The sequence below is a fragment of the Amblyomma maculatum genome, chromosome 3, assembly GCF_055883805.1.
Source record: "Amblyomma maculatum isolate TAMU_Amacu chromosome 3, ASM5588380v1, whole genome shotgun sequence".
In the NCBI taxonomy this organism is placed as follows: Eukaryota; Metazoa; Arthropoda; class Arachnida; order Ixodida; family Ixodidae; genus Amblyomma; species Amblyomma maculatum.
In genome coordinates, this window is record NC_139346.1 from 43154097 (window position 1) to 43177621 (window position 23525).

Genomic DNA, 23525 nt, shown 5'->3' on the forward strand with positions numbered 1-23525 from the left:
AGTTATTTCTCTGACCCACTCTGCACGCTTCCTATCTCTTAATGTTACCCCTACCATTTTTCGTTCCATAGCCATCTGAGTTGCCCTCAACTTAAGTAGAACTCTCGTGGTTAGCCTCCACGTTTCAGCGCCATAAGTGAGTACAGGTAATATGCAACTGTTATATACTTTCCTCTTTAGCGATACCGGTAAGCTGCTAGACATATATCTGCGAGTGCTTGCCAAATGCGCTCCATCCCAATCTTATTCTTCTTGTTATTTCCTTTTCATGGTCCGGATCTGCGGTTACTACCTGTCCTAAGTAGACATATTCGCCTACGACTTCCAGTACTTCGCTACCTAATGTAAACTGCTGTTCCTTCCCGAGGCTGTTGAACATTACCTTAGTCTTCTGCATATTGATTTTAAAGCCTACCTTTCTACTTTTCCTGTCTAGGTCATCAATCACTATTTGTAGTTCATCTCCCGAGTTGCTTAGCAAGGCAATGTCATCAGCAAATCGCAGATTACTGAGGTATCAGAAAGATAGCATCCGAGATATGAGAAAAATCGAGGCAGAAGTGAGAAAGCACGAAGGGAATATTTGGAGCAGAGGCCCAGGTGATATCGGACCATAAGCCGCTAGCCTACGTGACACGTGCTCCACACGGGGAGAAGCTCCCCAGGTGGGCACTAGCAATGCAACAGTATAACGTCACAGGCAGCCATAAAAAAGGGTCCTCTAACGGGAACGCTGACGCACTTTCCAGGCTGCCTAATTTAACTTGGCGGGAGGAATCTACAGTGCAAGCCTGAGTCACGGGGCTCCGTCGGGCGGGGGGGGGGGGGGGGGGGGGTCCCGCTCACCAGTGCATGAAAGGGTGCGTGTTGGTACGCAAAGAGTGACAAGTGAAGTGCGCCAGGGAAGCTACCCGGAAAGGACCATCGTGACGCGTGGAGCGTGCAGATTTTCAGGAACTGGGACCTGTCGCGAAAACTTTGTCTACAGCGATGTGACTGGGCGCCACGAAGATGCTTGTGAATTTCATGTGACTGGAAGTGTGACCTGTTGTGAATGTCTCGCGTACCATGAAGTGTCTGCGAAAAAGCACTGTCCATGTAAAATGTGTGTTTGTGTGTGTGAAAAGCTTTATTGAAGGGAGGAAGCTTGAGGTAGCCAGGGCAACATCTCGCAAGCACTAGGTGGGCTCCTCATTACATAAGCCCATTGGCCACCGCCGCAGCTCGAACTCGGTGGACCAGGGCCTTCTGGCTCTCGGGGTTGATTGGTATGCCCATACCATGTAGAAGATGTCCGAAGACTTCTCCGCACAGTGCGGGCATTGTCCTGTACAGGCAGGATCAAAGTGTTTTAAAACTGCTGGGCAGAGCAGTGTTTTGGTGTAAAGACGAAGTGTGCGTTCCTCCACCTTTTTAAGGCAATTACAAGGCTTGGGATAAATTGCATGGCCGATTTGGAATAACTCAGTAATTTCTCGAAAAGTGAGGGCTGAATTTGGATCAGGATCCGTATCGAAAAGGGTCTGAAGATGATGCGTTCTGGTCTGCGGCGGCTAACGCAGTGGCAACTTTTTCCGCATGTGTTATGTCTTGAGCTCGGAACGTTAGGCCATTCCCCACGATTGTTTGGTGGACGACTGCGCCCATGTACCACTCCCCATAGTGAGGGCCGGATGTGTCCACGTAGACGATTCCGTGTTTGTTCCCATAGTGACGGGTCAGTGCCCCAGCCCGTGCAAGGCGCCTTCCACTGTGGACGTCACGCGCCATGTTGGCCGGAAGAGGGCGTACTGCAGGGCGTATCTCCAGATTTCATAAACGCGTATGCGCTCTTCCGTACGTGTTGGGAGGTGGATGTGTGGTCGGGATAATAGGTGGCGTCCCGACGGCGTTTTTGAAAGCCTTGTGTATTGATTGGTCAAGTGGGCTTTCCGGAGCTCCGCAGATGTGTTAACCATCCCCAGTCCCATGAAACGCTGATCAGATGTGTTGATCGGGAGATCGAGGGCACACTTGTAATCGTTCTGAGAATCATTTCGAGGGCGTTCTCGTCAAATATGTGCAGGTTGAGGTAAGGAGTCCAGTAGACAACTCGACTTGTCACTAATGCATACGCCAGCCGCAAAGCGTCTGTGCACCGTAACCCCCCGCGTTTGTTGGAAATCCGGCGAACCATCCGGCCCACCTTGTCCCCCACAGTGCGCAGATTTGCAATGTTGTATCATCCCGTCGATATTTGTGGATAAGGAGACGAAGTTCTCTAATCTCATCGTGTTCGCGTATCGGACCGCTATCCAGGGACCGTTCCATTTTGGTGGTTCGCTTCGGCGACGGGCAAACGGAAAGCATTGAAGGCCGAAGCGGTGGGCGTAAGCGTCTACGATCTCCACCGGTTGCTGCAGGTTGGCCTCAATATCTCCAACTGATCCATGTTTGGTCCAGGTAGTTATGTCGTCGGCGTACAGCGCGTGCTGGATGCCCTCGACCTTCGCCAGCTGAGCCGGGAGTTTCATCATGGCCAGAATGGAAAGTAATGTGTGTCAGCTGACAATAAGTCGCGGCCCGTTGTAAGTGTTCGGCAATTGGCTGGGTAAAAAATGGTTTGCTGTGGATCCACTTGGTTAAGCCTGGATAATTGCAAAAACAATTGGTCCTGCTTATACATAGCCTAACCAGTTCAGGTAAACATTCAAGCTACGACTAGTTGAGCCAAGCCTAGCCAGGCGGTATTTTTTACCCAATTCCCCGGGCTTAACCAAGTTTCGCCAAAGAAAACTTGGTCCAATGAACGCGCTCCTTTTGGAGACGTTACTCTCGTTCTTCTAAAGTTTCTTGAGCGCTTCGCAACCGCTTAGTTTCATCCCAACGTTCAGCACTGGAAAGCCTTGAGTCCTCATTAGCATTAAGTGGACTCATTAAACTGATTTCAGACTCCCTAGAGCTAGAACGTCTTCGACGAGCTGCATCTTGAGCCCGGCGTTTAGAAAGCCGTTGTTCCCATTCTTCAGCAGTTTCCGCAGCCCTTCTCTTCCTTGCCTCGCATTGGCGAGCAGTCTTCTCTTTTTACTTGCTAGTCGAAGGCATGGTCAAGAGCGGCGCGTGTCCAGCGCCGTGTTCTGCGGCGAGCGGAGCTAGTGCCCCTTTTCTCTGCAGCTGGTATGACGTCACATCGACAGTAGGGCCACTGGTGAGCGGCGCGCTTAGCGCGGCGCGTGTCCACCGCCGCGTTCTCCGACAAGCCAAGCTGGGCCCCTTTTCCCCTGCAGCTGGTATGACGTCACTTCGCTTAAGGTCAAACGTGTTCACCGCCGTGCCACGTGAAGGGCTTGAAAATTACCGTAGTATTGCTTTCGCAATAAAAAGCCCAGCAATGCGGTTATGGTGGGGCGTGTAAGCCCGCGATGGTGTAGTTCCAAACGTTTCGGTGTACACGCCGGAGAAGGCGACGCGGATAGAAGGACCCAGTAGCCACCAGAACCAAGTGCAGCCGATTGCGCAATCCCAACCACCACGCTACGCATCCTCGCCACAGCAGAGATAGGCGAAAAGGCACGCTGACTCATGTACATCCCACCAAGCGGACCTGGCCCTCCTCACTCCGTGCCTTTGAGGAGGACAAGCGTGCAGCCTATGGCTTCGAGAAATTCCTGGGCTTCCATGGCGAACCGGAGGGAGGAAGTATATAGCTATATTAACGTTGGGTTGTTTCCGCTCCCCCTCCACTTCTCGAAAATTCGGCGGCAGGTATTAACGCGAGAGCACTACTTCGCTATTTTCAGATTTCTGGCCGCAGGCCGCGTCGGCAAATGGTGTCCGCAGCGGTTGTGAGTAATTAGGAAGTGGTAAAAATTAATGTGTGATGTCAATCGATAGAGGGTGACGTAATGTTGTTGCTGACAAAATAAATAGCACAATAGGTTAATTAGGTAATTATTTACAGGCAAAATATGCAAATGTTGTTTGCAGCCGTTGTAATTGAAAAGCAGTAGAGGTTAATGAGTGGTATGAATCGATAAAGGGGGACGTAATGTGGTGTCCGAAAAATCATTAGGCTGATAATTTAATTGGGTAGATAGAGACAGAACACGCAAGATCGTGTCCGCAGCAGTTCTGAGTGATTGAGAAGTGGTAGAGGTAAATTAGTGGCGTCAATCAATGGAAGGTGACTTGATATGTCCGAAAAATTAATTAGGTCAGTGAGTTAATGAGGTATATAATTCGAAGCAAAAAAGTAAAGGCGAAAATTGGTTCATTAGGTAATGGCTTGGCGCCACATTAGAATGTATCAAATACTAAAATAGTTAAATAAATCAGTCAATTAAGGTGACGTTAAAGATGTGACGTTACGCAACCTGAAGTCGGGCCAAAACATTCCATAGGAAGGGATTGGCGCGCAATTGGAAAGTGCCAGAGACTAAAGTAGTTAATTAGGACAGTCAATTACAGTGACGTCAAGAATGCGATGCCACGCAACCTGAAGTAGAGCCGAAAAAGGTCATAGGAACGAACTGGCGCGTAGTATGAAAGTACTAAAGACTAAAATGAATCAAGAAGTGAATAATGTGATGTAGAGGATGTGACGTCACGCAACCGGAAGTATAGCCGAAAAAGGGCATAGGAGGGGATTGGCGCGCAATTTGAAAGTATTGAACAATAAAATGGGTAAACAAGTAAATTAGGCAACCTGAAACAACCAGAAGAAACCAACAGCAGCATTCGTGCTTTCGTATTACTTCAATGCAGATTCTGCAGTCCTCTTTAAGGTTTTCAGCGCGCGCCGCTCGGCGATCGCCGGTTCTCGCTCGGTGAAGTTACGATTGCGGAAGCAGGCATGCCTCGGCGCAAGTGTCGGGTAACGCGTCAGCTCGCGTAGTACACTGTCGAGTGAGCCATCCTCTGTTAAGTGTCGTGTTCTTCCTGTCTCGTGTAAGTACGTTTTCTGTAATCCGTGTGTTTAAAGTGAAGTTTCGTCCGGGCGCTCCAAGTACAGGTTCCCCAAAAGTAATACGGAACACGTGAGTGGTGGCCGAAATGGAAAAAACTGCATACCAGCGCGCTCTATTTGCAAATGCGTGGCAAAGAGCAAGGGGGCGACGGCACATCCGGCTGACCCATCTCGATAACTTGATGCTCGCGTTATCGCCTCAAAGTGCGATGCTGTGCTGCTACCATTCCTGCCCACCAGAGGCGCTTTCAATACCGCATGGTTTTTTGTTCGTCCGAATCGTGCAGAAATGTTTGCCGTCGGCACTCTGGGCTTTATGCTTTGTCGAGAACTGCATTATCTTTGTCTACATAACAGCTAATTTTTGCGCCTCACTTGGCGGCGAGCTTGTTCGCTGACGAGTATAAACGTTCCCGCAATGCTTTAGGAAGTGCGGTGAAATGTTCTTTCGCTTTAGGCAATGCATGAAAAACAAAACACAATACCATGCATTTTTGCTGTCTTTAATACAAGTAGGTCATCACCGCATAGCAAGTGCGCTAATATTTCAAGACCAATTTCTTGAACGCAAATTCATTTTGTTACACTGGAAAACGAAAAGTTAAGCATATAAAGGTAGAAATGAGTAGCACAAAGGAAATAGTTTCAAAAAATAACATCGAAATGTGCCATTTTATGCACACTCAACTTTCATAACCGGTAAAGCCCCCAGGTTTACGACATAAACGAAGAGTCGAAAAAGAGATTCGCACGAGAAGTCGACGTAGATTTTGGAGGTTGTCCCACATCCTCCTGATAGCCTCCCACTCAAAGGACATATGGACGAGTTCTACGGCTGATACGAGGTAGCTTGCTTTCCAACGTTCACCAAACGGCCTCACTTATGTTCATATCGGCGTCCTTTGGCGTTCACTCCAACAGCATCACGGCCCGTTCTTCCAGCAAAACCTTTATAACTCGCGCAATGTGGACGGGACCACAGTGTTACTGCTAGAATAATACATCATCGCTAAACGGGTCATCCAAGTCATATAAGATGAGATAGCGGATGAGCACCTTGCAGTAGCTGGCTTCGTTCATGGTGTCACCTTGATAATCGATGGGAAGGCTAGACGCCTTTTGCAAAAAAAACGCCCGCACGCACGTATTTATATTCGAACGTTGTGGAAATTCCCATTCCACGAAAAATGGCGTCCAGAGTTTCACTGGATATTAGACGCGAAATTGTTCTAAGCGCTCGGGTTGTACCCCAACGAGAAATATGCCGCAGGACTGGAAGATCGATGACTGCAGTGAATCGGATAATGCAAGCTTACAGGGATGAAGGCGGCCGCCTTGGCGATGCTTTACGTCCAGGCCACGAGTGGTGCACTTCGGCTGAGGCTGACCAACTGATCGTCGCTGCTGCCGTGCGGATCCTTTTCAGAGCACAAAAGAAATTCTAGATGTCCTCGGCCTCCACAACAGTCTAGGCCCATTCGGAACCGTCTCCAGCAAGTCGGATTAAGTAGATGTGTGGCGGCGCAGAAGCCGTATTTGACGGCACGACAGCAGGCACAGCGCCTATCGCGCCCACGAGCAGTGAACTGTGGATGACTGGTGACAAATCATATTTACAGATGAACCAACTTCTTCTTAAGATGGGACCAGCAGCGGCGTCTTTGGCGTCCTTGTAATTGCAGGCATGTTCGAATAAGATTGATTTGTGCGAAGTAGAGAAAGAGCACAGCGCTCTAAAGAACAGTAAGGCATGGGCAAATAAATGTAGAGAAATTAGACTGTTTTTCTTCGCTAGTGCTCTTGCAGCAATTACTTATGTTCTATAAGCCAATACGTTTTTTATTTCTTTCTCTGTGGCCTGACAATTTTGGTTTTGAGAAAAATGCGCTTTTTTTTTAATCACGAATTACGTAGGAGCTTATTAATGCTTTATTATTTCGCACATAGATACCTGTCCGACTTCGCGACCCAAATAATCAGCAGTGGTCGCTGTGCCGTGAACGTCTGGGGAGCTGCCAGTGGAGAAAGTCTCCGCCCTCTTATTAGACTGCCATCAAAGTTTAACGGAGCCAGCTACTGCGGTGTCTTCGACCACTGTCTCGTTCCGTGATAGCTAGAAAGGCCATTTAAAGATGGAGCAATCCTCCTGCAACAAGCCCCATCCCCACAAAGCGAGTTATGAAAGCCTTGCTTGAAGAATAGGCTTCGCAGCTATTCGAGTGGATTCTAAAACGTGCCAATATGAACACAATTGATAACGTTTGGAGAACGTTGAAAAGTAATCTGTCTTGTATCAATCACCACATGAGTCCAGATGACTTCTGGGAGGTGAGAGCAACGGATACGTGGACTCTTTATGTGAGTCCCTTCCTCGGCTTATGACCGATGTCATTAACATAAGCGGGAGCTTCACCTGTCATTAAACTTTGAGTTTGCATGAAAAGTTCCTCTAGAAGTTTTTTTTAATCGTCTGCACCCTGTTGCCCTATTCTCCTTGCATGTTTGCGAATTATAGCCGATCGCAGACGACTAAAGGGAGAGAACTTCGTTTTTTGTCTTCTTTTACTCCAATGTAATAAAGCAAATTGTGCCGAGGGAAGTGATCCTTAATTAACTCTCATCTTTAAATTCAACACCGGCATGCTATTTTTTTAGTGCGCTACCTTGGGAAAAGAAAACGTTGACCAAACTTGCCAAAGCGATGGATGAGCGTTTGTATTCTAAACCTCACGCACAAACTCGCATAACACATCCTGAGCTAGTTGGTTGTTCATAAGAATAAAAACAGCGCGAACTCCACGACGGACGCAGAAAGGGAAGACGATCAGAGGACGACAACCCATTGTTGGATCAACGCCTGTGTCTCGTTTTGCCTTTCTGCGTCCTTCGTGAATTTTGCTCGGTTTTATTGTCACAAAATCGTCGCGAAGCGAAGAGCGAACCACGGCAGTTACGCAGGCTACAAATCATGGCATTCCTGAGAAAGCAAAAAGCGCGAGCTGCCGAACGCCAACTTTCTACACGGCGCGGACAAGCAACAAACCCTTTCATGATGTATTGAATGTGCTCCTGGCAAGCATTGATGGTAGCAGCGCAGCTTCGTTCGTGGCGGCGATAACGCGAGCATCAAGTTATCAAGATAAGTCAGCCGGATGTGCCGGCGTAGCCTCGCTCTTTGCCGCGCATCTGCTGATAGAGGGCGTTGGCACGCAGTTTTTTCCAGTTCGACCACAGCTCGCGTACTGCGTTTTACTTTTGGGGCACCTGTACGTCGTCCTTCATTCCACTGTTTGTGTAAACTACGCTTCCTCTGTGAAATAGACGAGCACCTTGGAAAGGTGCAGAAGGATAAAACAACAAACCTCACATCTACGACCACCATACTTGTCGATGTGCTGCCATTGGCACCATTGCTTCGTCAAAGACAGTTTTGGGCGTCTGTGGCAGATGCCACCAGCTTTGTTTAGTTTATTATTTAATTTCATTATATTTCAAGCTATTTTCAAGGGCTGTTTAGTCCGGCGCCGTCGTGTTCAGGTGTCTTCTCCAAACAGCATATGTGAGGGATTAGGTTTCTAACAACTGCCGGAAATAGGTATCAAGATGGCAGATTTATCTCTCGGGGCATTGCAGACTGTAAGCACTGCAACGCGCCAGAGCTGGAAAAGAGAGTCCTTGGAATGCACGGAGCGAGCAGGATTCTTGTAATTAAAGATTTTGCTCTACTGGTCTCGCTGCTCTCATTTTAATGCGATAGCGAGAAATACCGCATCGTGCAAAAAATCTAGGTTACTTACTGGCTCCCCTTTCTCTTTCCACTTTCACTCCCACCTTCCTTCCTTCCTTTACGGAGCGGTTCCGGTGTCCGTAGAGCAAAATGTGACAGATACTGCGCCTTTCCCTTCCTCTAAACCAATTAATATTGTTATTATTATTAATATTGCTGGGCGTCGTCAGCGTCGTCACTGAAAAGTGATAGTCGTGGCACTGGCAGGGTGGTTGGTGACAGCCGGGTCCTGATCGATCGGCGGTTTGTGCGACGCCATTACACTCTATGACATGCAAGTGTAACCAAATCGGGCTTTATGCTTTGATTGGAGGGGTTGAGATGTGAGTAGAACCTTCCGAGAACTAAGGCGAGAAGTACAATCCGGCGTTTCTAGGTCCCGCCGGCATTTCCGAACGGTGGGGCTCAGACGGGCCTTTGTAGGCACCTCTGTAGTGTGGTTTTTAAGATAATTCGGCAGCTTACGACAATATATATGCTAACGAATACGTGCGAGATTACAGAGCTGGTAATAAAAAATTATTGATTAAGACTGTATACAATTTATATGCGCGAACAAGGATTCCGCAACAGGAGCCGCAGATGGGAGCAAATCATCCTGTCGCGCCATACTCTTCAAGACAGAGCTTAATTGCGCAGAAAGTAGCTTGTATGTTCTCGTGAGCACGTGATTATTCTGTACCGGCAACCAGTGTTGCCTTGGTTTCCCCTTAATCTTGAAACAACTAAGCAGAAGTGAACCTAAAGCTTAATGTACTGGGCATATTAGGCAAATAGAGCGCAACATCACAGCCTGGAGATAATTGTGAATAGTGTGATGCAACCTATTTCTTAGTCAAAGATGTGTTGCCAGACCCAACAGCACAAGGGTCAGACAAAAGCAAAACAGGAGAACAATAATCAGTTGATTTGCAGATGAAGTCACAATCACTGCTACAAATACTGAACAAATGCATTCCGATTCGTTGCGTCTGGTGACTCTAGACAAATTAACGCAACTTTCATGTGATTTTTCCGTGCACGTTCTGCCATGTCCCTCAAGTGTTCTGTCTAAGCTATTGTTTCTGCATTAAAATAATCACAGCATTATTTGCATGTAAGAAACGCAATGCATAGTCTTGGATATTTTCGTCATCTTAAGCCAACATGTAGATCCCAGCTTCAAGGGTACATACATTTTAGCACGCCATGGAATTAAATTTAACATCCTTCAGTAATGAAAATGCCTCACGAAAACTGAAATTCTGTCCTTTTTCGTCAAGTGTGCACAAAAACATAGACTTTAAAAATAACGCCATCAAATAATCGAAAATAATGTATCTCGTTAATTCCGGAATAAGTTTTAATATATGACTGACAAGGCAAGTTTCAAGAGCAGTCAAAGCGGGCATTTCTGAACATCTTGGTAAAGTGATGCTAGCAAGATACTATGGTAAAGTTGCCAAGGAATTCTAGCAATTAATTCGTCAAAACTACTGACAAACTCACTGGTTAGTAATGAGAGCCGTTACCACCTCAGAAAGTTTCCAGTTATTTAAAGGGTAGTAAAAATCCAGTAAAACCTATTCGAAGTTAGTAATTGCTGCAGTTACTATAGCGTCCTGCTAACTTTTTTTCTAAGGGTGCAACACAGAACAAATTGCGCTTATCTATTAAAATTTCAGGTTATTTTGCTAACATCGCTTCTAAGGAACAACGGGATGAAGCGTCGCGGTACCAGCCTTGAGCACGAGATGTAATCCTTTTTTTGCGCTAGTATGCCCTTCGGCATATGGAAGCATTGTCCCAATACCCCCGGCAGCGTGTCCCAAACGTTTTTGGAGGGAGCATACCAATTCTCTGGCTCTCATTCTGACACCTTCTACTCCCAGGTGGCCTACTTACAGCGCATGTTGTCCTATTCGTCACCTGTATACCGGGGTGTGCAATATCCAGGCGAGTACGAAGCCCTGGCCTGGATCATAGGCTGCACCGGCCTGCTGCAGGTTCCCATCGGCGCCTTCGCCTGCGTCCTCGAGAACGTCCGGGTGAGACGAAGGAGAACTCTTTAAAATAATGTAGCACAGCCGACAAGAGGGGACACTTGGACCCTTTTAATGAAATCCATCGAAGGAAAGCCGTGGCGCGTGCTACGCATAGAGTGCGGTAGCTGACCTTGGCTGTTTCCTCACAGTCAGGCTTCTTAATGTTTAACTTAGCCTACTTCTGTTGTTCGAGCGGGACGCCGTGCATCGTACCGTGGTCCGAGTACAACTCCACAAAACAACTGAAATGTTACTAAGAGATACTGACCAAGTCCTATGATTATAAATGCCTCTATCATTTCACGGGTGGTTTCTACAACGCAGAAAAAACGTTCCTTTCCACGTTCTTGCGCTAAAGGTGGGATGCGTTTCTGTTGTTCATAATTTTTGGCACAGTGTGCGCCTGCGTTGGTCTAGTTGTGTGTAAGCTTTGTGTACGCAGCTAAATAAACAGTTGTCAGACAGTGCTGCGTTTGTCCTACTCTTTCTCCTTCTTCTCTTTGGCCGTCTGCCTTTGCACTGAAAACTATGTGCTTAAATCTAGACTACCAACTAGCCCAATAACTATCTTTGCTAGACTAGCTCGAGTGCTGATTTTATTCGCAAAGCGAAGAAGTTCATTTTTGGTGGATGCAATAAAAACGGCAAAGTTTGCCAAGTTCCGGGAAGCCTTCAGCTTCATATTATGCCTCACGTTTGTCGCCCTTTCTTTTGATGTTCTTCATAGCTTGTGAAAAAGAATTAAAACAAAAACATTCCATACCTGAAAATGATGGAAATGGCTTATAGATAGCTAAAACATATTGAAACCAAACTGAGTTATTTTTTCTTGAACTATATTTCTCTCTATGATTAGAGGGTACCAATGTATCTGCAGCACTTTATGTGTGTCAGTGTTTAAAATGATACGATCCCGGCACTACTATTGTCTCTCAACCGTGATCACGCCTGAACTGCTGTAGGTAGATGGGAGCAACAAAGAGGGACGGCTGACCTTCCGCATTGAGAGAGTTCGTACTACGGAAAGGAACGCGGTTGTTGCTTGTCTTCATGGCAGCCCACCACAGACAATTGACGCCACGCTGCATGGAAGATTTAAAGAACTGCTTGGTGCACATTGTTGTATAGAAAAGTAATCTAAGCAGGATACTTTACAAGAACCTAAGCACTATTTTGATCCAAATAAGTCATTCAAGGCGGTCCGGCGCACGATATATAGTTCAATATTCAAATAATAACAAACTGATTATTGCGGCCCCAGAATCACTGTCAAAATATCCTTGAGGAAGGTGGTTTGCTGAGTAAACAGTTTAACAGAGCCCTGCAGGACATTGGATTACACTAAATAAAGGAAAGGCAGGTTTCTCATTTGAACATCACCTGCATATTCCGTAGGGATATCGAATAGCGCTTCCTGATTTGCATCGTTTTCACGCTGGCCCCTAAAGCTATACATGAGAGATACAGTGAACAAAGCGATGAAAGTTCTCTGCTTAGTAGAGCGTGGCTTTCTCTTGCCAAGTTGACGTTCGTGTGATAAGAAAAGGTGCATTCGGTACTAACGTAATTGGTTAGAAGAAACGAAAACGTTTTTTTTTTTTGAGTCTATGTAATCGCGCAGACTGAAAACTCGAAGACTCAGTGATCGGCGACGAATATTTGCATCGGACATATCATTTGCACTGTTTATGCAGTCTTTGGTGTCAATGCTTCTAACACATTCTTTTAGTTTGCATTTTGGCATTATAAGTGCCGAATTCTGGGCCGACATTGCTTATATTTTAGCAATCAGTAAGTAATAGGTCAATGGAGGTCAGCTTCGATTATTTGTCCTCAGTATTACAAATCAGATTTTTTCTTGCAGAATACCTACTGTCACAAAAAACATTCCCATTTCGACGCGGAAGCTGATAACTAGCAATCGGAATAATATCGAACATTTACAATTAGTATAAAGTAAAATACCGTGAGCCATTCACTCTGTATTTATGCGGGCATTGCAGTACCCAGCACGGGCCTTCCAGCCCGAATACCACTGGGAGCCGAACACGCCGAACCGCGTGAACGCCTACTTCGAGGAGCTGGAGGAACTGGGCGACTCGAGCGCCGAAATACAAGGCGTGCTCTACGAAGGCACCGAAGTCCTAGAGGTGTCCGTCGACGTCGATGAGCCGCTCGTCTTCCGGCCCTCGATGGACATGAGCTAGACTCACCCTAACCGACGGCGTACTTATCTGCGCCGTCTATTGAAGAAGACAGTGCCTGTGTGTTCTCAGGAAGTTCAGCAATCTCCTATTTGCTTGGCGGTGAAGCTTTCGATGCAGTAGCTTCTTATTTTTCGCGTTGCGCCACATTTTATGTGTGAAACTTCATTTTACAACTTCCTGTTACTATTTTTCTTTATTTTCGTAGATATATTTATTTGCCCTTTATTCCGCTAAGATACCTTTTGCTCTAAGGGATTTGCTAATATTTCATTTCGACGCCTGCAGACATTTTTTTGGGACATTTCGTTCGGCGAAATCTATTAGCGCGAGGCTCTTAATTTTTATGAATGCCATTCTTGAAACGAGCATGTATCCTTCTTACTCCTCGTTCTTAAGCAACGCAAAGAGACGTCATTGTGAACAAACAAGCCATTTTTAGAAATTCTCAGTTCATTCACAATTAACTGCTACATGCCGTTGGTGATCGCGTTTTCAAAGTGCTAAAAACCAGATATATACATTGCTAACGGCTAGATACAAATGCATAATGGCGGCCAGCGGCCAAACGTTACTTACTCAGAATACTAGCCAGCATTATTTACCTCATTTTTGATGTTTTATAGCACTGGTTTGCCGCAGAAGCCTTCTTTACACCTCACAAAAACTATTTCGCAATGAATCGCGCTCTCGTGAATCAGTCGCTAGGGTGTTAGACGATGGTCTAAAATAGCTGAAGCCTTGTATGCCCCATTCAAACCGAAATTAAACCTTTAAGCATAACATTTGGCCCCTAATTTGCCAGAGTGCCTAAAAAAGGACTGTGACGTCATAGCCCCAGAAACCGGAGTAAATTTCGGAATGGCCGTCAATCAAATGACGTTGCGGGTCAAAAACATAGTCAAAATATTGGAATTGCGTGACGCCAAAATAACCAAAAGCTCTCCTGTGACCAAAGGCAAGTGACTGAGCTGAAACAAAGTTTGGTTAATCGGGATCCAGTGGTACTCGTACCCGTGACCTTCGGACTGCGACACGTGCTAAGCAGGCTCGTTAGTCCAATATCAGTAAAGGTGAGCCTCACCATTGCGCGGCGCCGTGAATATTTGTGATAGTGACAATGAAACAAATAAAAAACTGATAACTAGTCTATGCCTTGTCCTCAAATACTGATCTTCTTCCCTTTTTTGCTGCAAATAACAATTGTGACTAATGCAGCAGCGTTATCATGTTTCCCTGCATGGCGCAGTACAGAGCAAGATCAGAGAGGCGAATGTAGCAACCCTTAATTGGTGCTGGAACGTTTATGTGGATCATGGCGGCACGGCTGCAGGAAAGAGAGAGATAAACGGCGCGCATTGTGCCTAGTGACCAAAATATGCAGTCCACGCCTGATCGAAGCACAATACATAATCTAAGCCTGGACAAAAAATATGACTTAATGACTAAAGTCGCTGCCTTATAGCAGACACTGGGGATGTCTGCTGTACTTTGATAGATTAGCTTTATTTTCCACCCACAATGGTTAGTAACTAAACTAAAAGCTGGTCCTTCCTTGATTGGTCCCATACATTATATCTACACCTTAAGTGGCACAACAGGGATTGACCAACGCCGGCTCAGCACAGGAAACAAAGGAGCACATGTATACCTTAAATGGCATTCTACCCGACCGCTACCCGAGCTACTATATAGCAAGGCTAAACACATATTCAGGCCATAATTAGCCATTGAAAAAGCCGTTATATCTGCCGTGCCGGTCGTCCTGTTTCAAACCCATAGCTATATATATTTCTTTTGACGCGCTGTTCTACATTCGCAACCGAATCGTATTCGGTTGTCGTAATGTTTCCCATCAGAGGTTTCACTGGCTTCTAAAAATTTTTGTGCACACAAATTTCATTGACACAGCAATATTTGTAAGACAAGCTACCTACTGGCATGCATAATATTTGTATCGGGATTTACGTACTCGTTTCAAGTTTTCATGCCAATCCGTTCCTTGGAGGCATTCTCATGCATAGAGCGGTTTGTGCAACTCATTGGAAAAGTGCACTGAAGGCAAGTAAACCAGAAATATGTATTGGCAATAAGATTACTTTATTTAGTAAGAAATAAGCGCGCATATGGCGCAGAGATTTGAGTAAGGTCTGGTGCGGAAGTTATGACCGGCTCTAGGCTCACTGGGAGTCCAATTAAGTGGTGATGTATAAAAAGTAGCAAATGAATTTAGGAGGTCACTGGTGAATATGGGGTTTCCGAAATGCGGCGTCGGTATTGTACCAGAGCAGGGCAAGTGGTTAAATGGTCAGCAGTTCCAAATGCCATCTGAGAAAGCAACTCAGCCAGATGTCTCTTTAAACCTCTCCCGCGGTCGATTGCTGCGAGCATCCATCTAATGATGAACACCTGTATTTCAGCGATGTCGATGTGATAGATATGGCATCTGTATAAATAAAGAGAAAACCGAAACAAGTATACTTTTTGTGGGGCTCTCCACGCACAGTTATCTTGCGTCACAGCTCCTAAGACAGATCTCAGCAGCGGTCTATCTGCCAACCTTGTGGGACGGGTAATATGTGCTTATTCATTTTCTTCCACAGCGAAGTTTCGAAATTTAGAGTGAGGCTGCAAGGATTTCGGTTTTGTGTCATGCCGTCATAAGCGAGTATTGCATGATAACAATAATCGAGCTATGGGAAGTTTGTAGTTCGGCGAGCATCAAGGAAAGTTCTTTTCTTGCAAAGAATTGCCTCTTGTGCTGCATATGGAAGTCATGCGCGTGCGACTCTAGTAGCTCCCTTGATGTCATCGTATTTGAATGCCTTGAGGTAGAAATGCTAGCCTGTGAGAAGCAGATGTGAACTGTTCCGCCAAATACCATGTTCCTCTCTATTAGAACCTTCTAGGATCTCGAGAGAGTTTAGCAGTAATGTGGCTTTTTGTGGCAATTTTTGTTGTTTGACCCTGACAACGCGGCCTTAGAGGAATGAAAGCGGACCCTTTGAACGACAAGTCAGCTAGAAAACGCTCCTACGCTTATACATTGAAGTAGGATGGACAGTTGGGCGAGTTGGTACAATTGCATAGTGGGTGGAACAGCGCAAAAAGACGAAACGCACAATAAGAGTTTTGCGTCTCTTCTTGTGTGTTTCGTCTTTTCGTGCTGTTCCACCCACTATCCTGCGCTTATCTTGGTTCGACCAATGAAGTCTTACGGGGCAAACCTCAATCTCTTCCGATATTTCCTTGGGGCCTGCCTGTCGTCCAGAGGCGTCACTCTGCGTCTAGGCAAGTCCGCGAGAAATCCTTCCCTGCTTACTCCATAATGTCTCAATAATTGCGCTCCCTTCTTCGCTAACCAGTTTCTAAAGGAAACTCTGAGCTTGATGTAACATGTTGAAAGTGTTAGTCGCTTGCGAAAGGGCAAGAACGTGGTACTGGAGCCCACTTCTAGTGCACATATCACCGAGCACTTCGTATTTTGCACAAGTCGTTCCCATCGCGGTGGTGACTGTTGCCAATGACGTCAACATTCGTCACAGAGCAAATTATGAAAAACCAGGTGAGTGTCTGTCAAAGACGGTGCGAATTTTCTGACGGCATTCCTATACCAATGGTATAGTCAGGGGCCACATTCATAATCAGTCCTGTAGGGTGGCAGAATATAGGTAGCGCTCGGGCACTTCGCATATTCTGGCAAACATTCGTCTCAGTATACTACCATGATCAGACAAAATTTAAATATTTGTGCCATCACTTTCAATTGGCTTAAACTTATCCAGCGTTCATTGCCCCGCCATGGTGGTGCAGTGGTCAGGGCGCTCGACTCCTATGGGGCAAGGTTGCGGGATGGAATCCCGGCCGCGGCGGCCGCTTTTTAAAGCTGGGAAAAGGAAGGCGGCCATGAGCTGCATGCTGTCGCTACAAGAATCTTTGGTTGTCGAATATTTTGGAAACTTCCACTACGGCGTTTCTCATAGCCTGAGACGCTTTGGGAGGCTAAACACCATAAACCAGATACGTCCATCCGGCGTTAGTGAATGCGCTCTTATCATAGCACGCAATCACTGCCACACACTGCCTTTCAGCAGTGCGCCTTTAACTACAAGATGCCCACTGCCGAAACGGTTCAGGTCTCTCTCTGTGCCAGTTTAGCTATAAATCAATTGAATTTACCTTTGAGCATTAGGTGTAGCTTTGTGCTGAAGATAAGGGTGAACACTTTTACTCTTCGACATGTCATTCATTCTACAAAGGAGCGCACGATATAAGTCTTGTCAGTTCTCTGTCCCAGTGAAATACAGCTGCCGACAAAAACGAAGCTTACAGTAGCACAGTATGAAACGGATCCGAGAGCACAAAAACAATATATGCATTTACCTCGGCGTCAAAGTAAAGCGTATTCATTCTTCAGCATTAGAAATGCCGGCAACTTTCCACCAAAATTATGAAAAGAGAAGTTTAGAGTTCTAGCGAATGCAAATAGGCATACATTGCAGTCCTGAAAATAATCGAGTAAAGTCGACGATGAAGCGGCACACGCATCTATGGCGCGATATCTGAAGCAATGTTGAAAACACTCGTAGCTATGTTCGGCGGCACTTGCGGGCAACAGATTATATAGGACGTCGTAATAAATGCAAACACCTGTACACATTGCTTTGTACAAAAATAATTTAACATATGATGGGGGATATTGCTTAAAGCACATATTATGGGCGGAAGCGCTATCATACATGCTCTAAGGAATTCTGCCCCAGGCGTGTATTCACATTCATCGGCGCTGCTGGCGGATTCATCGTAGTGTGCAAAACAAGCGGATTTATACCGTAGTGGCATATAAAGGAATATATTTCATACAGAGAGCTCAGTTTGCATTTTTGTCATGTAAACAGCAGTATGTGCTTTCGCACAGCATGTTAACAAGGCTACCTTGCGGTGCGATCCACGTATCGGCGCATTTCAACGGATACATGACAGGCAGTCGGTAAGCACTGAATGAAGAGATATATCTCAAAGCACTCTGAGTGGCTAAAGTGGTATGTTCCCAGCAGAATTTTTTGAAGACGTGCGGTGCGGCTGTAAGCGGGGCCAAATTACTGTGAAGGCTTGTCGGCACTCAAGAAACCATGCTGACTGACCGGCCAATTACATTTACAATTGACGACGTGGTACCTTCGACAACGTCGTACGCTTACATCGGCGCGCCGCTGTGTATCACCGGAGAGCGGCAATGGCAAGTAGACCGCAGAAAATGAGTTCCTGCACAGTCTGCCGACTGAAATCGCCATAGATCCATAGATACTGCAGTCTTTTAAAGCACTGATCACGTGCCAAGTACTGACCGCAGAGTAGCGCGAGATTTTCACTTGCACACAGTGCTTGGTGGCCTTAAGGAACAGTGCGTTACGGCAACTGTAATGGCATTTGCACGTGCCTGGGCATGCTATAAATTTCATTCATGGCAACTATGAGTAAATAAAACGATGCACAGCTTGTTTCACGCAAAAACTATGCTCCGTGTGACATTACTGCATATCATTAACGTTGTCTTTTTGTCTCCTCCAAAGGCGTAATTGGAGGCGCAAATTGCATTTAAGAGCCAAACACTGGAGCGAATTCCAACGTCGGCTAGTAAGATAATTGTGAGAACAATATGGCGGTCTGTTTGGCTGTGCCGTTAACCAAGTGCCTTTAACGGCATCAGTACTGGCTCTCGGCTGCGACGCCCCTTGATTATAATTTCATACTGCAGATCATTGTACAGACTCAAGCCGAACACACACACAAGAATATATTACAATTAAAAAACACAAAGTAAAATGAACAAAATAAACAAATTGAAATATTCAGCATGACTATGCGCTGTCAGTAATTGTATTGGAAGATTCTACTCTGCTATGGCATGTGAAAAAAGGAAAATTTAAATGTCAGTTCGAGAAAAGTATGAAGTAGGCTTCACATACTAGGATTCGCTTAATCGTTAATTTTTTTATTTTTTGCGCCTATATACTATTACCAAACCATACGAGCAGGCTTCCATGAACTAGGTGTGTAGCATATATCTCTGAAATTAATGGGTCATCGTAGGTACCCGAGTAGGCAGCTTCCAACATATTTCGTGATGTAATACAAACTTCCTACCAATCATTACCGGTAATTGCTCGCTCAGAACACCCACACAGAAAGCATGACAATTTTTGTGGAAGGAGGTCTTTAAAAGTTTTTAATCCTTAGTTATGAATACAACGGTGACGAACTCGAAGTGGTAATTCGGAGCCTATAGGTAACATTGCAGTGTAGTACTGTGCCTCTAACAACCAGTGCTGGCCTATAGAAATCTCCCGCTGGACATCAGTGACCTGAAGCATTGAAGTATCTTGACTGTTACATATTTTTTATTCGAAGACTTGCGATGTGGCATAGAATGAGGCTGTCTTTGCTTTCCTTTCACTTAAAGTAAGTCGTCCTGTCTATATTTTCTTTAAGAAACCGGAGCAAGCTTCGGCTCTTATTATTGTCCATTAGCCACAAGTGTAGTTCTGTGTTCTCTCTAGCCGACAGTCCAAATTCTTGTAGTAGTATTATTCGTAACTGCCGCATTCGTGGGCATGCCTATAAAAAGATGACGAAGATCTACCTCGGCAGCTGGCCTTGGGCACTTAGGACCTGTTCTCTGCGCTACATCTTCAGAACCCTATCGGCACATCAACGACGGGGTAAGGGCCACCCAAGCATTAATCCTTGTAAAACACCTCTATTCTCGTTAGGTTATGAGGGAGGGAGTAAGTACACGAGGGTATAAGGGTACCTGCCCTTCTCTTTACAACAGATGCCATGATTGGTAAAGCGGAGCGATAATCTAATGGGAGGCTTGTGGGTGAGGCACTTGTGTTAAGGGCTTGGTGTGTAAGCGTGACTGTCTTTCATGATCAATGTTATTAGCGTCCTTTTGCATCCAGTGCATCTGAACTCAGTTTATTATGTTCTTATCTCGAGCATGTATTTCATGTGTCACGCTTGAGGCTTCTGTAAATTTTTTGAACGGTTTAATAGCCGCTAGAGAGTCGGTATAAACGTGAGCTTCGCTTATGGACACTATGGCATTTATAGCCTCAGTCGCATCGCTGGTAGCATACAACTCTATTACAAGTGAGTCTAGGCGGTCCGTTAAGTACTCCCGATGTGTGAATGAATAACTCTACATGTGTGGGGCTGGTAATTGCCGTCATTTCGCCACTTTGAATAACTGATGCGTCTGTGTAAGCTATACATATTAAAACCCCTCAATAATTTGAAAGTAGCGACACTCTCCTTCACTCCGGCGTTCTCCTCCTCGAATATCCTCTCCCGCCGGCTGCGCGCGCTGCACACGGCACGCTTTTTTGGGCATCACTCGGCCGCAGTCAGGGCAGTTGTCTGGCACATGGGCGCGCTCTTAAGTTCGCGCTTTTTTCACACTCTGCTATTGAATAAAATCACGAGACATGCGACACGCTTGAATACCACGAGCCACATAAATTAGCGTCTCGTACGTGCAATGAAAGTGCCCATTAAGAGCGCTTGCGGCACGAACCAAACCACTTGCTGCAACATCTCACATTCCTTTTGACTTTTCAATACCGTCTGTCTCAACACGGCATAGTATATGAAGCTTAATATTTACAGTATATTTGAACATTCCAGAATATTTTCAGCATACCAAACGTTAGTTGCATTTAGATTCACCTCGAACTAATTTTCGCGGAAGTACAGTTTATGAAGTTGCTCACGAGTGGAATTTTAGTAGTGGGATGGTTGCTGGAAACAAGCTGGGATATTTGCTTTGATGGCCGTCCTAAAATGTTTCATTGAGGTTGAGTCTGAGTTTGGCATCGCGCAGTGCACGTGCAACGGCTTAATCGTTTTTGTAGTTGAGAATTTTCGCGGCGGCTTGAAAAGAATATGAACTTTTTTCTATTAAGCATGAAACGCCTTTAGCTACCGCTGTCGGCGACTTTGAGGGGATGTCGAGCCGAAACCGAGAGCCAAAGGTCCGCGCACCGATTTCCCGTCATCCAAGGAAAGTGTCCGCACCCCCAAATTTGGCTCTCTCGACCACCAAAATTTGGATTCGACTTTACTGAATTCGCCATACAAAATTATAGGTTAGACATAGAGTTCGGCAACATTCGGATGAGGTCAAATTCAGAGGGTTCCTGGGGCTGAATTTTGCGGGAGGTCCCGAAATTTGGGCGTAACCACTGAATTCGCCATATTCAAGTTAGGTTAGACACCAGTTTTCGCCAGATTCAGACAAGGTGAAATTTTAAGGGTTTAAAGAGAAATTTTTGATGTGCGGGTATGTTGTTTCCGGACACGTTCTGTGGGCGAGTTCTCTACACGCGTTCCTGCGACATAAGCCTATTAATGCTTAATAATCTCCCTCATTGCATGCGCTATCGTTGAAAAGCGAGACCTAGGTTCAGAAATCAAAGGGGGTATTGTATGCGAATATATGCGCATTGTATGCATCAGCCGTCGCTATTATAGCACGTTGAGCGGAACTATGAAGTGAAAACAATAACACGCATAACAACGCAAAATAATCAGTGAATGAAGTGAGATTGCCAGATTAGTGATGCGCTTGCATGCAGTTTCGGTATACACAGTCGCTTGGAAGAAATGCACAGCACCTCCCAGAGATGGGCAGTCTTCGTCGGCGTAAAGTTCTTGCGGCCGATGTTGTGCAGCTACTTTTTCTTCTGTATCTTTCTTGCCGCTCGGAATCGCGAAAAGAACAAAGCCTTTTTGACGCCGGCTTGTGCGCTGAAATGCGCAGCAACTGGGCATAGTGCTGCACTAAAGGAGCGCGAATAACGCGAAGTGCAAGCGCGCAATGTCAGGGAGCTCAGTGGTAGCAGCGGCGGCTGCCCGAGAAATGTCGACGACGAAAAATGAAAACACAAAAAGAGCGAGCTTATCGCGCGCTTTTCCCGTAGACCGCCCGCGGAGCCAATCGCCGTCCGATGGGAGAGGTGAGAGAGGAGGATCAGCGAGGGTGCGGGTCGCGGCGGCATGGTTCACAGAAAGTCGCTACTTTCAAATTATCAAAGGACTTTGTCAACCAATGGACGTGTTTTCGCCCGTGCTTTACAATGGAGCTTAGTAGTCTTGTTAGTCGTCGTTGTTGTGTAAGCCGAGGGAAGGGGGTCTATTATCTTTGTTGTCTGTGCTGTCACTTCATTGTACACTGCAGCAAAATGCTTGACATACTTTCTCTTTCGATTTCTCGTTTCTTCTCTTAGTTGAACAATTTCCGTAACAGTGTTCAACTTTTTATATTCCTGAAGTATAGGGATGAGTGTAAGTTTTGGCAAAACCGTGGTGGTACGCATTGCATTTCAAATTGTTCTTTCTAGCTCCGCGCACTGTTGTTTCCTCAGTTTATGGAACTAAGCTTCGGACACTATCCTAGGTTTACGTACTGAACGTACAAAACATCTAGCTATATCTGTTCGAGCTCCTCCTCCTCTAAACGAGATTCGTTTGATCAAATGTAGCGTAGGCGCTGCAGCTTTTTTGTATTATGGAGCCATCAAGTTCCTTTGCCCGACTTATATATGTCTAGCCCAAGAACTTTCATCTCGTCCACTTCCTCTAACGTGTGGCTACCAATCTTCAAAAAAAAAGTTATCTTCCAATTTCTTTCTTCCGTTCTTGTTTTCCACTTGAATGTAAGTGAATTTTTGAAGCGACGTTTCCTGTCCTGCTTCTCGTGCGTACCCGTCCAAAGTGTTTAAAGCTTCTTGTAATTGAAGGCTCTGCGTCTGTAGATGTTTATGAGTGGACCATATTGTGCCGTCATCAGCATGAACCAGGAAATGTACATTTAGTATTTCACCTAGTTTTCCAGTTAATGGCATGAAAGCTATATGAGATAGTAATTGGGCTAAGAACGAACCTTGTCGTACTCCACTGTCTGATGTGTAATTACCAACTTGCTCTCCGCTGAGCCTAATAGGGAACGCTCGGTCTTGAAGCAAGTTATATACAACTTTAGTAACCTGCAAAGGAATTAGCAAATCTTTCATATTCTTAATTATCTTAGAGTGTGACCAGTTGTCATATGCCTTTTGCACGTCTATAGCCACCACCGTGCGCAGAAGATGGCTATGAGGTGAGGCATGTAGAAGCTCTTCAGACTGTATTGTCAGTCCTGTTCCTGTGCCGAAGTTTGATCTAAATCTAATTTATCGTGAATGACACTTCTTTCTCTTTTAAGCCACCACAATAAGCGTGTGGCAACTATCGTGAATGACACTTCTTTCTCTTTTCAGCCACCACGACAAGCGTGGGGCAACTATCTCTTCATATATTTTACAAATTGTTAGCATTAACCATATAGGATGGAATGTATGCTGATTGGCGGTTTCCCGGCCCTTGGAATGGGGACGATTACTAAATGTGTCCATTCTTTTGGAATTTCTGCTTTGCCTCATACATTGTTAATCACAGCCAAAATGGCATCAAGACGTGTCAGCAAAAATAGAGCTTGTGTCTCTGCACTATTTTTGTTTACA

General features: G+C 45.6%; 1 protein-coding gene across 1 annotated transcript in view; it reads left to right on the top strand.

Annotated features, from left to right (window-relative positions):
- LOC146194656 (sodium- and chloride-dependent glycine transporter 2-like) overlaps positions 1–12963 on the top strand; it is a 164074-nt gene extending 151111 nt beyond the window's left edge. The window contains exons 12-13 of the mRNA XM_084596611.1: positions 10604–10759; positions 12760–12963. Of these exons, the coding sequence (XP_084452737.1) occupies positions 10604–10759; positions 12760–12963 (360 nt within the window). The remainder of the gene's footprint in view (positions 1–10603; positions 10760–12759) is intronic.
- Positions 12964–23525: the final 10562 nt, after the last annotated feature.